General features: G+C 41.3%; 1 protein-coding gene across 2 annotated transcripts in view; it reads left to right on the plus strand.

Annotated features, from left to right (window-relative positions):
• The window catches only part of ARHGAP5 (Rho GTPase activating protein 5), a 76,280-nt gene that overhangs the window by 13,971 nt on the left and 45,208 nt on the right, over positions 1-17,101 (plus strand). Inside the window, exon 4 of one of the 2 annotated variants that reach the window (XM_074955826.1) lies at positions 8,982-9,129. In XM_074955826.1, coding sequence (XP_074811927.1) covers positions 8,982-9,129 — 148 coding nt within the window. The remainder of the gene's footprint in view (positions 1-8,981; positions 9,130-17,101) is intronic. The other variant, XM_074955827.1, reaches the window with a different exon arrangement.

A 17,101-nucleotide genomic window follows, 5' to 3' on the forward strand; every position in this document is an offset into this window, starting at 1 on the left:
GTTTTAAAAAAAATACTAGTAAGAGCAATGGTGTGATTGTTTCACATGTGCAACCACATGAAGGGTTTCTATTTTTCAGGATCCCTTTTCTAATTTTTGTGCTCTGGTAGGTTAAGTTTCTTCGTTTAAAATATCTAATGATATAAAAAGAATGAAAACTTTGTGGTACTTGTATGACCTCTACTTTTTTAACTTACGGTGTCTAAGGTAGTTGTGCCACACTTTAGTCTCACAGGAATGCTTTGGTCATTGTACTCCTGGTTTTCACTTAGTATGATACCAGAAACACATTTGGTCAATTAGTTGTCGTTTTGGTCACTATATAAATAATTGGTAGATCTTATGGATGTTGCCTTTTGCAGAATCTCTGAATTTCCCATTAATTTAAGGTTTATTTGCTGTTCTTGAATAGCATTTACAAATTTTTTTCATGTAAAATGAAAATCCACATTTTATAAATGGACTACTTTCTGAAATACAGTATTCAGTACGAAGTCACTGCCAATTTCTTGAGGTTCCCAAACTAGCACAAACAAAGCCTTCATATTCATGAAATATCTTCAACAAAGTTGTGCAGTTACAAAAATACTCACTTTGAAGTTATGCTTTTTAACTAAGTTCAGTGCAAACAGTCTTGCTGTGTAGAGTTGAAAATGTCCTTTGCTGTACTGCGTTACTGGCACAAAATTGCTCTGAAGCTGGCATATATAGCTCCAGCAGGATCACCTAAGTGTTGGAGGATTCTCTGGCAGAGTGGAAGTTCAGTTTGGAAGGGTGTAGTCCTTTCTGTTTTCCTACACTTTTTAGATGTCATTATTCCTGTGGGAATTCTGCAACAGTGTGCATGTGCAGAATTTGTCCCCTGTAGATTTCTTTGCTTCTCTGCAGAAAAATTGTTTCCCCATCAGAATGTCAAGGGAAGCCACAAGAGCAGTCATGCGACCCTCCCCCGCTGTATGTTTTGGGTGCCCAGAGCAGCCGGCAGAGAGGTAAATCACTATGAGGCAGGAGGTGGGACTGGGGAAGATCTAGCTGGTGGTTCCACTCCTCCAGCATCTAGGTCCCCCACACCCAGGCCCCTGTGCTGAGCTCTATTGCCCTCACGCTGACCCCCTGCTGATCCCCAATCACCTTCACCTAGGCCCCCCCCGCAGAGTCCCATTAGAATTGCACCCAGAACCCCCCCAACAAGCACCTGTGCAGTTAGATGTCCCCCCGCACCTGGGTCTCCCACTGAGTTGTTTGCACCCAGATTGCCCCACACAGAATCCTCTCAGCCCACACCTGGATCCCCCCACACTAGGCCCCTCCACACTTGTATCCTGCCTTGCTGAGCCAGCCTGCCCACAGCTGGTGCACCTGGCATGAAGGGACAGGGTCCTGGGATGTTTCTGGGGCAGGCCCAGTCCTTGCGCTGCGTGGGTTGGGTGCAGCCTCACTGCTGAGTCCGTGTCCCGGGGGGGTGGAGGGAGCTGCACAGTGATCTCCCACCTCCGTCAGCCAATGGCCTGTGCTCCCTAAGGCCATGCTGGCGCTTCCACGTTTTTTGACAAAATTTGCAGAATTTTAAAATTGTGCACAGAATTTTTAAATTTTTGGTGCAGAATGTCCTCAGGAGAAAGATGTAGTCTTTTGGCACTTAGTGAATTTTTTAATTGCAGAATGAGACTCTTATACTACATCTATTCCTCACTGAATAGAAGAGATATGTTGCACATATGACAAACATCCAGTTTCTCCTAGTACCAGCAATATAAAACTGTTATTGACTTTTGTTTTGAGGCTTTTTAGCTTTTCCCCCTTCAACCATGAAACGACTGCTGTTAGAGATTCATGGTTAGAAGGGTGTATATACAGGCTTCTTAAATTTGTTGATCAGTTTCAATTGTTCAGCTGTAGGTGGTGGTACAAGACAGTTGGCTACCTTTCCCAGCTAGTGACTATTTCATCTATGACATATGGTACAAAATTCATTATTTTTATGTTATCATTAGGCAAGAAATACTTTGTGGAATGTACTGGTATGTTTCAGATAGATTTATGGCCCATATATTCATAAAACTGTATTGAAACTCCTGTCTTGATTGCAATAAGTATGTAAAGAAAATGAATGTTAAAGAAACAAACATGCATGGACTCCTGTCCTCTCTTTCTCTGTTGGTGCCATGAACACTTACCATTCTATAGTTACTGAGAAATTCCAGATAAAATGCCCTTAGAAACTTCTGGCTACTCAGTTTAAATGATTGTTTTTGAAACACACTCTCCTTTCTTTTCTGGCTAAGGGAGTGAAAGACTTGGTATTTAATCTGGGTCTCTTGTATAGAACTGCAGAGGACGCTTCACGTAGAAGGTTGTGGAAAATCTTTAGGTTTTTAATCTTCTGTCTGCTATGAAGCAAAGTAATTATGTACCTGAAGGCAGAATTTTCCAGTATAGACTTTTACACTTAGAGTTGACTCTTTGTTCCATAGTCTCTAACCAAGACAACGTATACACATCTTTTCTTTTGTCTAATGTAAAAAGCTTGATATATTATTGGAAGTAGAAGTAAGTATTTAAAACAAAATACCCAGACAATAAACAAAACTTATGCAAACTAATTTTTTCTTGTGCTGTGCCAAAAATAAAAGTACTTTTCTGTAGAGTATACAAATTGGATGAGAGGATAAAAGTATATTACGTCAGCATTTGTGTGGCTGCTGTTTCTCTATTTAGAAATGTCTTTAGCAAAGAAAATCTTGCTCTAGTTATTTGCCAGTAAGATATTTTTATATTTCTTTATATATGTATATAAAGAAATCAGAAAACATTTGAATGCAAAAAGCTACATCTATAACTACCCCTGCTGCCATGTTATTGCTTTAAAGTTAGGGTTATTGGTGTATAATGTAAGTATTTTGATTTTCTCTAATAGTTGAAACTAGGCATATAGCTGAGTTTTGTTGAGAAAATAAAAATCCAATAAGCTGGTCAGGTTGAGGGGTTGTTAGATCTTTGAATTTCTTTGTACCAGGAATTAGCCCCATTTTTAACCACTAGTGTAGCTGCACTGATGTAGACTCTTTCTGTAGACAGTCACAATTTCCAGTGGTGGCGCACACCTGCTGGAAATTCAGGTAAACTTCATAAGTGTGAACTGACGTTCTCCTCATCTGTACTAAGGGTTTGCGCTGTTGCAGCTACACTCATGCCTGAAATGGAAATTAATTCCAGACAAGGTCCTTAGGTTCTGCTCGTAAATTGTAATACTGACTTCAGAAGTAAGATGTTGAAGATGGTTTGTTTTTCTTCACCTGGTTCTTGATCCAGGTACTATTAATCATCTCGAGGTGTTCAGTGTATTCCCCTTAGACTTGACACTAGTACCACAGCCTCTTACCTTTATAGGCTAAATACACAATGGTTCATATTGCAGCAGTCAGCCTGTTCTACGAGTATTGCTAAGAAGTCATAATCAAAGTAGCCTAGGTAACCTTCTCTAAAGTTTACCACCTAATATTTGGGAAAAATTGCATTGTGATACATAAATCGAGAAAATCTTCTGTTAAAGACTTAGAAATGTGTTAGCGCTCATGTTCTTTTATAAAATTATGGTCTTTTGAACTCCAGGACATGTACAAATAGGTTGGTGATCCAAAGTAAGGTCAGTTTAGGATATAATACACTGCTAAAGGAGCACATTGCTATTTTATGAATGGGGAAAAGTGGTTTTTGCTTTTCCTGATCAAGAAATTGGAGAAGCTGTATTGTGACTGAGCATACACTGGGCATGTGGAGGAATTTGGTGGAGATGCAAAGTATGAAAATAAAGAATCTGCATAGTTTAACTTTTTAACTACAGCTATACAGTGAATTGCTTGGAAATGAAAGAGGAGATGACCCAAAAGTTACATGATGCATGTCTCGCCTGATTATATATTGACACTTTCCAAGCCACAATAACTGCATGTGTGGGAACATTGAATAGGATAATTTGGAGACAATGAGCTAAAGGACAAGCAATGACTTACTTGTCCACAGAATTTAAAATTGTGGCAAATGGAAAAACACCTAATAGTGCTTCCAGGACGACCATAGATGTTGGATTTTGAATATCCCTATTAGTTCAACCTTTATGAATCTGCAAGAATTAAATCTTTTTATAGAAAGCATATATAACAATTGCCCAAAGGCTAAAAAGCTTGAAAGTAAGTTTTTTTTTCGGCTGCCAGTGAGTTGCGGATGACGATATTTATAAACCAGGCTGCTACAGGAGGATATTCATGCATGTCTCAATCCTTCCATGCGACAAAATATAGGGAAAACTACTGTAAGTGATGATGTTGAAGTTAAAATTGTAGTAAGCAGAAGGGCAGATCTCTCTTTGGGGCATATGTTTCAGGAAAACATTTACATTCAAATACTTGTTTAAAATGTATTGTTTATAATTCACTTAAATTTCCCTTTCTTCAATCATGATTGAAACCTAATAGCATTATTTTTAAATATTTCTATAAATGTGGCTGAAGATTTTTGCCCATTTTGAAACTAAATATTAAATGGACCCTGTTGGGATTTAAGGTGGGAAACTGAGTCCACCCAATTTAGGCTTGCTTAATTTCTGCCTTTATTTATACCATTTCAGACAGACTTGTCACTTATACTGTCTGAACATATATTTCTGACAGCCAATAAACAATAAGACAGAATTGTTATGGGTCCCAAATTACCATATTCTGGGGCACCTAGAAGTTCTCCTATACTCCATGATGGTTGTCAACTCCTCTGATCACTCAGTCTGTTCCTTCAGTCTCTGGTCTGCTATTTCTCCAATTTGGGCCTTGTTTATTTCGGTCCTTTTATACATTTCCTCATTACATATTTTTTAACCTTCAGTCAGTTTTAAGCACATTAAGCAAGCGTTTTAGGTAATACGCATGCACACGCTTCAGTTTACACAACTTTTGCTGTTTATTTTCCATGTCGTCATGTTTCAGTGTCATCCTTCCCCTGGATTTTCCCATGAGAAGGGGGTTCTCATTATTACAGGTTTGTGTATTTTTATCTCAGAACTTCCAGCACAACATGACACCTTTATCGTGTCAATAATAACATCATTTTAAGCAAATCTGTATGAGAGGAGGAGAATTGGCAAAACCACACTCATGCCAATAAGGCCTTGACTTAAGTGTTACCTTATCTAAGTTCATTAATTATTCATAAATATAAATTATTAAAATATAACTCTTAATCTTACCATTTAGCTATTTCATATTTATATTTCAGTAATATAAGTCACAAGCAATATATGTGTGTCGTATTCCTACCCATGAATCTACTTGGTGGGGGGACCTTTTAATATCACCACCAGTTTTTTGTCTTCTGCAAACGTATTTTTCAAGGGACTTTTGTCACCCAAAGTCCAAAACCTTATATTTTTGAATACGTGACAAATGGATTTGCTCCTCTCTACTTCTTCAACCTCCCCTTCCCTCTTTCGTGTGTGTGTGTGTGTGTGAGAGAGAGAGAGGAAAAATTGATAGAGCTGGATCCCCCCGAGGAGGAAGGGTGAAGAACCTCAGGAGGAGCAGAGGTACATTGATGAGCAAGAGGAAGATGTAAGGCTGGGAGGTGCATACATTGATCGGCTGGGGGACAGGTCAAGATGATGCCGGGGACAGCACAGAATTCATTAAAATTTTGGGATTTGGAGAGAAGTTGGAAGATCCACATCATCAGGCAGCCTGCGAGAGTTCCTGCAGCAGGGGCCAAAATCACCTTACTTTATGAATTGGGAGAGTTGGCCACACTGTTTTGCCATACACGCATTCAGGATCACCAGGGGGAGTTCAAAAATGAAAAAATTTTCTTGTACTTTTTGGTGTATTTAAAAAATACTTGTTTTTTGGGCCAATCGTGATTATTTTGGGGTCTGACTCCTGATTTTAGAACTTTTGGGGGTTGGCAAAACTGAGGACTTTTCCTGCAATAGCTCGTCCTGGCTACCCAGGGCTGGCTATGTAGTGCTGAGCACAAAAAGGGGGAGCAGGAAAACTTTCATGTGTACTAAATACCCCTCTCTCCCACCCCGAACAAACCCATTTTACCCAGGCACCATGCAGTAGTGGAGGAAATAATTTAACTTGCTTGATGAATGCAGAGAGGGAGGGCAGGAACAAGCTGGAATAGACAGGAACAGGCTAAAAACAGGTGGTAAGAGGGCAGGAGGCATGTGCATGTGGATAGGAACGGGGAAGGGACAGGAGCAGTGTTCATGTGGATAGGAGCTTGGAAGGTGGAGTGGGTGGGTCAGGAGTCTGACAGGGGAAATGGGGCAGATAAGGGCAGGGAGTATCTGTGAAGGGGAAGTGCAGAAGTGTGTCTTAACTCCTAGAAAACATTCTCCTCCAGAACTTTCAATTGAATCCAGGGTCTTGGAATCTCAATAGTTCTGTGCTGTCTTCCAAATAGCTGTGAAACGCACTGGCAAAATGTCTTTTCCCTTTATAGTTTCTATTCTGCTCAGTGGCTAACCGCTATCAGTTACTCAGTTAACTCAAATAGTTTGGGTGATCTGTGCTCTGGCTCTCATGATTCCAACTCTTCTAATGAGCTGTCTGGTAGTCATGGTTCCACATGTAATTCCTGTGGGGTTTTTTTGTTTTCAATAGGCTTTTAAAAAAAATTAGGAAGTTACCTTTAAAAATACCTTAAGAAAATATTACAGTTGCAAAGTCAGGTACTCAAAAACAAGGAAATTTCAGTGTTGAGGTTCACACTGCTGTGTCTGCAGCTTTTAATCTTATTGGCAGTGGGTCAGCTTTCATTTGAGTGCAGCATGATCTTTCTCGTGCAGGAGCGTCAAGGTCAGGAAGTACCCACACTGTCAAGTCTTTTCAAAGCCAAACATCCTAAGTCCCTTATGTCTGAACTATGAGTGAAGCACATACTTAGAGGGATCTCTGAAGAAAGGAGTTGATGAGGGTGAGAACTGACCCTGAGAAAAGCACACTTTTTATCCTTCTTAGCTTTTTGTTCTCTTGCCCTATCCCACTGCCAGCAGGCCTCTGGTGTGGCTGTGCACAGAATATAGTGCTCATGTGCAGGCATGGCTTTGCCTCAGTTGCCTTACCTGTCCTGCTCAAATTGCTCCAATGGGAAGATGCACCAGCACCGCTTCTGGCCTTCTCCTTGCCTCCTCAAGAAAACACCAAGAGAAGAACTTAACACATGTATCCATCCTCACTGTAGTATGTGAGTGCTTCTCCATCATTAATTAATTTTATCCTTCACAATACTCATGTGAGGTGGGGAGGATGTTATTCTTGTGTTTGTTGGTCTAAGACTCCTTAGAAGGAGCAGCATTGCAGTAGGCAAAGGGGTAATAAATAACTTACAAATACTCAGCTTTGGGGGGAAGCAGTCACTTTTAATAATCTGTTATATGCAACCCAGTTTAGAAGGTAGACATTTCTATTAAAGTCTGGTTTTTTTCACATTATTGGGGAGGATGCTGCAGTGTTTTATCCTGTGCAACTTCAGTTTGCTTTGACTGGAAACAAATACATTTTTAATTACTTTCACACCAAGGAAAATACCCTCTTGTAAACATGAGATTGAAGAAATTATGTGAAATTTCAGAAGAAATAACTTCCAAAAAATTCTGTCTTCATATATCCTAATAGGTCCTTGTGTCTTGCAAGATGATGAGTTGGTATGGAATTTTTTCCTAATATAAAATCTTGGATTATATGCTGTACTTTAAATATTAATTCAGGTGATAATCTTGTGGACATATCAGCAGAACTGTAATTATGGTTAGCAGTTTAAATAATGTTTTATTGAAAAGTTGCTTAACAAATTTAAAAGCTTTTGTGGTTTTTAGATGGCCCCCAACTCACTACTCTTGCACTATTTTATAAGTGTTGACTCATAATTGCATTTTTGTGTTGACACATACTTGACCCTGATCTTAGTTTAGTTTGACATTTTTGTATGTCTGTAACTTGTAAATGAAATGTAAAATTTTATTTCTGGTTGCTAGTTTAATTTCCACATTTAGGTGCTGATTTTACAAGTGAAATGTAAAAATAAGTGGATATGTAGCTGCAAACAGTCCAGTAGTACTACATTTTTGACAGATAAAATGTTTGATATCAGGATTATTTTCATCAGTTTAGTAGCTGAAACATGAATTTCATTGTGGAAAGCTCCTGCACATGCTAATAGTAAAAGACTTGGACGTGAAATTCAGCCATTTTCTCTTTAGTTTTCACCCAGTACAAACTTTTTTTTTTTTTTAGCCAAAATCACAAGCCGAGTGGCAAAACTTTTAATGATAAGTACCAATGAATGGGTCCTAGATGTCAAACTGATGCTACATTATACTTTTCTTTTACATTTGTTGTGGGATATTCTGCGTGTGTGTGTCTGTAAAATAACTGGTGCGCAGAATGCAGTATCCTTAGTATAAAACATACTGAAGGGTCATTCAGAGTTCAAGCAACTTGGTTCTCAAAAGATGCAGAAATATTCTTTCCTCTTTTGTTGTCAGTGTGAATCTTTATTACATCTGTTTTTGTGTATGCATAATCATAACTGACTTCTGTAGTTTTGTTGTGAAAGATGGCATCATTATAATTTCACTCTGAATGGTGTTTCATGTTAACATGTTAATTAGTTTAAATACAGAGGAAAAAGCATCATTGCAACTCTAGACAAATAGTATATTATGATTCTTGGGGCTTCATATTTGTTCTTGTCTTTTTTTTAAAAATCACCCTGTTTGCTTTCTGGTGCAGATATGACCTAACAGAATGGAAATGATTGAATGCTTTTTACTTAAAGCACACTATTTTAAATATCTTTTTACTTAAGTTTTGCTGTTAAGGAAAACTCACATACTGTAGATGTGATCTTAATTGAGGGTTTGTATTGTGAATGTTTTATTACACTGCTTAATAATATTTTTGGAGTAACTGTGGTATGTTTTGTTGTAGCAGAAAAAGAAAACTAAGGCATTCAATCCTCCAACCCGTAGAAACTGGGAAAGTAATTACTTTGGGATGCCCCTACAGGATCTGGTTACACCTGAGAAGCCTATACCACTGTTTGTTGAAAAATGTGTGGAATTTATTGAAGATACAGGTAGGATAGAAGTATTGTTGGAAGAAAGATTTTTACTCTTTTCAGCGAGGAATGTGTGTCTTTCCTTTAGTTGTGAAATTGATTTTATAATTTGACGTTGACATACAAGTATATATTCGTACAATTTTAAGATTGTTTACTGTAAGATAAAAAATACACTTCAGGAATATCAAGTATGTTTAGATCATATGCTTAAAATGACTGGTTTTATGGGTATTTACACACACAATTTTTAAATATAGCCACTGCAGCTCTTTAAGTGGCTAGCTTCATTTTTAATGTCAGTAGAATTATTTAGAATTTTAACACAATGGCACCATGATTGTCGCTAATATATTTTGCATAATCATAGATTAAAAAAACTCAATCCACATTTTTCAGGTGGCGAAAACAATTTCTTGATTTTAATGAGTGCAATTTGTTCAATAAAATCCTTTCTACCAACTTAAATTTTCTTTTTAAATTGACAAAATAATGCTCTTCTTAGTAGTTCTCTTATGATATTTAACATTTTTCATGTAGAAATTACTGTTCATGCAGTACATTGAAAGAAAAATAATTTGATTGTGTAGTCCAGTTTAACACTTCTGAGAATTCTCTAATAGTGAAAAATATTTGACGACAGTATATGCATGCACATTCTGTAATACAACATAACACACATACTTAATCTGTTTTGTATTTTTTTTTAGGCCGGTGGAAGTATCATACTAAGATGTTACTGATTCATATTGGCCAGCATTCTTATCCCCCTGTAGCATCCCATTGATCGTAGGGTGACAAAATATATCTATTGCTAGTAAAATGAAACTGGATATTTTTATCAGTAATACAAATGCTGTTTAGTATGTGCTATTGTAATGTTTCTAAGAGAGCTACTACAGGTGATATGACTAATAGTCATCACCATGGAGAAGTTCCATCTGTTATACATGGCATTGTTATGATGTACATACATTAGATGAACTGATCAGCCATTGACCTTTTGTAGCATCAGAGAATTAAGAAACTGAATTGTCTGTCTCTAACACTTTTCTTTCATGGCTTCCATGCCTGAAGGCAAGAGCTGGTGTTTGACCCCCACCCCAAAAAAGAGAGAGAGAGAGAAGGCACTGTATAACAGTAGTCTACTTGATGTTGGCTTGCAAAAGTTACTAGAGTATGGCAAATGAATATGTTTGTTGGTGGTGAATCCATTGCCCAAATCAAAAATGTTCTCTTAAAAATGGGAATAAAATGTTCTAAGTTAAAATAAGGTTTCAGAGTAGCAGCCTTGTTAGTCTGTATCTGCAAAAAGAAAAGGAGTACTTGTGACACCTAATTTGTTACTCTCTAAGGTGCCACAAGTACTCCTTTTTTTAAGTTAAAGTAACTTTTTTATCAACAGATATTTTAGAAAAATTACTTTTTAGAAAGTTTACAGATAGGTAATATGCAATCTTATCTAAATAAACTCTTGCATATTCATAGGTCTTTCAGCTGTCAAATGAGAAATTGGACGTTTAATTTTGTGAGAGCACTTTCAATTCTCTGAGAAAAGTTAATTTAAAAAAATTGATAAAAATAACATCCTAATACCTGGAGTATTCAAACTATAATTGTTATCAAACATAGGGGATGAAAATATGACTTCTGCTTTGGGCGGGGGGGGAGGGGAGGGAAAGCTCTAATGATTTGGAAAGTGGGTTACTCTTCCTTTTATGACAGGTTTCAGAGTAGCAGCCGTGTTAGTCTGTATCCGCAAAAAGAAAAGGAGGACTTGTGGTGCCTTAGAGACTAAGAAATTTATTTGAGCATAAGCTTTCGTGAGCTACAGCTCACTTTCAATCAGCTGGAAAAGACTTGCCATCTTTATGTTCTCAGCCAGTAACCTGCCTTCACTAATCAATCCCTTTTCTGCCTTTGAAGGGATCATATATTTTAGTCAGTCTCTTGGCTTGTGGTGACCTCTCAAAAGAGGAGACTCAGAAAGTGCTGATGTGGATTGGGCATTCAGTTGGTTGCAGATATTCTACAGGAAGCAGCATTTGATTTGGCCCTATCTGTTCTACTGATAGCATCCTAAATTTCAGAAGTATGTTATGGATTGGGTTCCAGAAGGCTTAGTTCTGTCTCACTGCCACCCACTTTGAAAGGAAATGTGTTTTGGGATGTCCTGGATCAAAAGCTACTTCCTCCCAGTAAAAAAAAAAAGGGGGGGGGATATCTATCCTTTCCCCGCTCAGGCAATAGTCCTTCCTTTTGTCATTCCTCTTACAGACCCTGGAGCAGATCTTTGTTCTAGGGCTGGGATAGGGGGTTGGGTTTGGGAATAGGCGCAGGCTCTGGGCTGGGGTTGAGGGGTTCGGAGTCTGGGAGGGGGCTCCGGTGCACAGAGACATCCAAATCTTTGTTTGCCATGGTGCTCTTTTGACATGCTTTTCAAAACTGTCCTCACGTAGTGGGAGTTTGGCCAGTGACTTGTCCTTTTTGATGACTAGATTGAGGCACGAGCAATTCAGATCTCTGTGTGTCTCCTTTTCTTTTTCGCTCTGGTCATACAGCACTCCTACCAACTTCCTTGCTGCAGAAATTGCAGCTTGTCTGTCAGTCTTTCCCAGCTTGGCAGGACTCTGAAGTGATAAGCTACATTTGTTTTAACAGCATTAAACACAGACCCCCCCCCCAATACCAAATAGGGATGACAGTCACATCCTGTTAATACGTGTACAGCAGGAAGTACGTTGCAGAAGTCAGGAGTGAGTGCATCACAAATTGCATGCACAGATATGAAATGAAGCTTGTCAGTTGTGCTGATAGTGGTGACTGTTACAGTCCATATATCTGTGTTCAATTTTTTAAAAGAACGAACAGCAAGGAGTAAAACATCTGTCATGTGACCTAATTACTACGGTTCCTTTGACACCAAGAGGCCCAAAACCCATATTGGTATATACAGCATGCAGAAACATCCTTCTGTCTGCTTCCTCTTAAGTACAGTAACTCCCCACTTAACATCCTCTCGCTTAATGTTGTTTCAATCTTACATCCCTGCTCAACTACAGAACATGTTCCATTTAAAGTTGTGCAATGCTTCACTAGAACATCGTTTGGCTGCCTACTTTGTCAACAGCTGACAGCCCCCCATCCGCTCCCCTACGCCCCCCGCGCCCCCACAGTGCCTCCTGCCCCCCAGCAGACCCTGCGGATCAACGCCTCCCCCCTCCTCCTGCCCATGGCAATCGGCTGGCTTGTGGCATTCAGGAGGGAGGGGGGAGGAGCGAGGACTCAGTGCGCAGGCTCCCCCTCCCTTCCTTGCCTCCCAAATGCTGCAAACTAGCTGATTGCCGCGGGCCGGAGGAAGGGGGGAGGCTGCGTGCTGAGTCCTTGCTCCTTCCCCCACCCTCGTGCCCCCTGACTGTCACGAACCAACTGATTGCTGCAGGCAGGAGGGAGGGGGGAGGAGTGAGGATGCGGCCTGTGGAGTAAAGGGGGAAGGTGCGGGGGAGAAGAGGCGGGTTAAGGGTGGGGGCTTGGGGAAAGGGGTAGAGTGGGCGGGCTGAGGGTTGAGCCCCCTGCCCCTGGTGCTTGCAGAGTCAGGGAAGCTGCTGCTGCGCAACGTGCTTCTCCTAGCCTACAGCACCTTCAGCCTCCTTGCTTGCCTCATTGTCTCCAGTGCCAGTGGGCTGTGCCTGTGTGGGGTAAGGTGCGGGCATCACCCAACTATAGTACTGTACTGTATGGTCAAAAAAAATTTCGCTGGAACCTAATCCCCCCATTTACATTCCTTCTTATGGGGAAATTGGATTCGCTTAACGTCGTTTCACTTAGTCACATTTTTCAGGAACATAACTACAACATTAAGTGAGGAGTTACTGTACTGTATAAGTCTTGGGCTTCTTCAACACTTTTGCTGGTGATGGACTTGGCTACTTAATAACAGGGAAAGTGTCCATCAGGAAGGAGTGGTTTTGTACTGGGTGTGCTCCTTCACTCTCAGGTGCATTTGGAACCCTATATTAACTGGGGAATTTTACAGGTGACTGCTTGTTGAATGTCAAAGGGTGTCCATGGAGGCACAGAGCATCCACCAGTCACTTGGTATTGCTTGCAGCTTAACCTTATATCCTGTCTTGTGCTGTCTTTCTGCATTTTTTAGAGATACTATTGTCATATCTTTCAAAGACTTGGATTACAGAATTAATCCTTTTAGGACACGCATAAAATGCTTAGCAGCCAATTCATCGAAAGTGTGGAGTTTGTCTCCAGCCATCATTGGTATGATGGCCATGGCATCGCTTATGTACACTGTGGATTATTTTCTTGTGGGTTTTTAGCTCATGGATTCTTTCAGCTTAAACTCCTAGTTGATGCCCTAATTTAGCTCTGTCTGACATAATCACCCAACAGGATTATGTGCCTAAGAACAGTTCCCATTGAAACATCTTTGTCTTGCTAAGGACAGGGCTCTGTGGAAGCAATTTCTGGACTGATAGCTACTGTGATTCTCCTTCCCTTGCCAAACTTCAAATTTGGTCTTCTTGGCCATGTCAGCAGATGTTTTGATGACAGATTTTCTTGACTGAGCTGAAGAAGCTAGATGTCCCATCAGAATCAAGTGTACTTCTCACCAATCTCTCCATTTGTTCTTCACCAACATCTGCTGTTGTTAGTAGAGTCTCTTGTATATCTGATGTTACATGCAGTCTGGTAGATATGCTGATATTCACTTCTAGATGTGATTCAGGATCAATGGGTTTGTCAGATTGTTAACGACATGGTTGGTAAGAGCTGTAACATGCTTTGCATCCCTCTTCAGTTCAGAGAACCATAGAATCATAGAATATCAGGGTTGGAAGGGACCTCAGGAGGTCATCTAGTCCAACCCCCTGCTCAAAGCAGGACCAATCCCCAACTAAATCATCCCAGCCAGGGCTTTGTCAAGCCTGACCTTAAAAACATCTAAGGAAGGAGATTCCACCACCTCCCTAGGTAATGCATTCCAGTGCTTCACCACCCTCCTTGTGAAAAGGTTTTTCCTAATATCCAACTAAACCTCCCCCACTGCAACTTGAGACCATTACTCCTCGTTCTGTCATCTGCTACCACTGAGAACAGTCTAGATTCATCCTCTTTGGAACCCCCTTTCAGGTAGTTGAAAGCAGCTATCAAATCCCTCCTCTTTCTTCTTTTCTGCAGACTAAACAATCCCAGTTCCCTCAGCCTCTCCTCATAAGTCATGTGTTCCAGACCCCTAATCATTTTTGTTGCTCTCTGCTGGACTCTTTCCAATTTTTCCACATCCTTCTTGTAGTGTGGGGCCCAAAACTGGACACAGTCCTCCAGATGAGGCCTCACCTATGTCGAATAGAGGGGAATGATCACGTCCCTCGATCTGCTGGCAATGCCCCTACTTATACATCCCAAAATGCCATTGGCCTTTTTGGCAACAATGGCACACTGTTGACTCATATCCAGCTTCTTGTCCACTGTAACCCCTAGGTCCTTTTCTGCTGAACTGCTGCCTAGCCATTCGGTCCTTAGTCTGTAGCGGTGCATGGGATTCTTCCGTCCTAAGTGCAGGATTCTGCACTTGTCCTTGTTGAACCTCAACAGATTTCTTTTGGCCCAGTCCTCTAATTTTGTCTAGGGCCCTCTGTATCCTATCCCTATCCTCCAGCGTATCTACCTCTCCTCCCAGCTTAGTGTCATCTGCAAACTTGCTGAGCGTGCAATCCACGCCATCCTCCAGATTGTTAATGAGAATATTGAACAAAACCGGCCCCAGGACCGACCCTTGGGGCACTCCACTTGACACCGGCTGCCAATTAGACATGGAGCCATTGATCACTACCCGTTGAGCCCGACAGTCTAGCCAGCTTTCTATCCACCTTATAGTCCATTCATCCAGCCCATACTTCTTTAACTTGCTGGCAAGAATACTGTGGGAAACCGTGTCAAAAGCTTTGCTGAAGTCAAGGAACAACACGTCCACTGCTTTCCCCTCATCCACAGAGCCAGTTATGTCGTCATAGAAGGCAATTAGATTAGTCAGGCATGACTTGCCCTTGGTGAATCCATTCTGACTGTTCCTGATCACTTTCCTCTCTGCTAAGTGCTTCAGAATTGATTACTTGAGGACCTGCTCCATGATTTTTCCAGGGACTGAGGTGAGGCTGACTGGCCTGTAGTTCCCCGGATCCTCCTTCTTCCCTTTTTAAAAGATGGGCACTACATTAGCCTTTTTCCAATTGTCCGGGACCTCCCCCGATCGCCATGAGTTTTCAAAGGTAATGGCCAATGGCTCTGCAATCACATCCGCCAACTCCTTTAGCACTCTCGGATGCAGCGCATCCGGCCCCGTGGACTTGTGCTTGTCCAGCTTTTCTAAATAGTCTCGAACCACTTCTTTCTCCACAGAGGGCTGGTCACCTCCTCCCCATGCTGTGCTGCCCAGTGCAGTAATCTGGGAGCTGACCTTGTTCTTGAAGACAGAGGCAAAGAAAGCATTGAGTACATTAGCTTTTTCCACATCCTCTATCACTAGGTTGCCTTTCTCATTCAGTAAGGGGCCCACACTTTCCTTGACTCTCTTCTTGTTGCTAACATACCTGAAGAAACCCTTCTTGTTACTCTTAACATCTCTTGTTTGCTGAAACTCCAGGTGTGATTTGGCCTTCTTGATTTCACTCCTGCATCCCCAAGCAATATTTTTATACTCTTCCCTGGTCATTTGTCCAATCTTCCACTTCTTGTAAGCTTCTTTTTTGTGTTTAAGATCAGCAAGGATTTCAGTGTTAAGGCAAGCTGGTTGCCTGCCATATTTACTATTCTTTCTACACATCGGGATGGTTTGTCTCTGTAACCTCAATAAGGATTCTTTAAAATACAGCCAGCTCTCCTGGACTCCTTTCCCCCTCATGTTATTCTACCAGGGGATCCTGCCCATCAGTTCCCTGAGGGAGTCAAAGTCTGCCTTTCTGAAGTCCAGGGTCCGTATTCTGCTGCTCTCTTTTTTTCTCTGTGTCAGGATCCTGAACTCGACCATCTCATGGTCACTGCTGCCCAGGTTCCCATCCACTTTTGCTTCCCCTACTAATTCTTCCCGGTTTGTGAGCAGCAGGTCAAGAAGAGCTCTGCCCCTAGTTGGTTCCTCCAGCTCCTGCACCAGGAAATTGTCCCCTACGCTTTCCAAAAACTTCCTGGATTGTCTGTGCACCGCTGTATTGCTCTCCCAGCAGATATCAGGGTGATTGAAGTCTCCCATGAGAACCAGGGCCTGCCATCTAGTAAGTTCCGTGAGTTGCCAGAAGAAAGCCTCATCCACCTCATCCTCCTGGTCCGGTGGTCTATAGCAGACTCCCACCACGACATCACCCTTGTTGCTCACGCTTCTAAACTTAATCCAGAGACTCTCAGGTTTTTCTGCAGTTTCATACTTGAGCTCTGAGCAGTCATACTGCTCCCTTACATACAATGCAACTCCCCCACCTTTTCTGCCCTGCCTGTCCTTCCTGAACAGTTTATATCCATCCATGTCAGTACTCCAGTCATGTGAGTTATCCCACCAAGTCTCTGTTATTCCAATGACATCATAATTCCTTGACTGTGCCAGGACTTCCAGTTCTCCATGCTTTTCATAGGCTTCTTCCATTTGTGTATAGGCACTTGAGATAACTTGCTGTTTGTCCTGCTTTCTTAGTATGAGGCAGGAGCCCTCTTGCACTTTCCTGCTCGTGCTTCCTCCCATGTCCCCACTTACCTCAGGGCTTTGGTCTCCTTCCCCCAGTGAACCTAGTTTAAAGCCCTCCTCACGAGGTTAGTCAGCCTGCTTGCGAAGATGCTCTTCCCTCTCTTTGTTAGGTGGAGCCTAGCACTCCTCCTTCTTGGAACACCATCCCATGGTCAAAGAATCCAAAGCCTTCTCTCCGCCACCACCGGTGTAGCCATTCGTTGACTTTCACGATTCGACGGTCTCTACACAGGCCTTTTC

The sequence above is a fragment of the Natator depressus genome, chromosome 6 (genome assembly GCF_965152275.1).
Source record: "Natator depressus isolate rNatDep1 chromosome 6, rNatDep2.hap1, whole genome shotgun sequence".
NCBI lineage: Eukaryota > Metazoa > Chordata > Testudines > Cheloniidae > Natator > Natator depressus.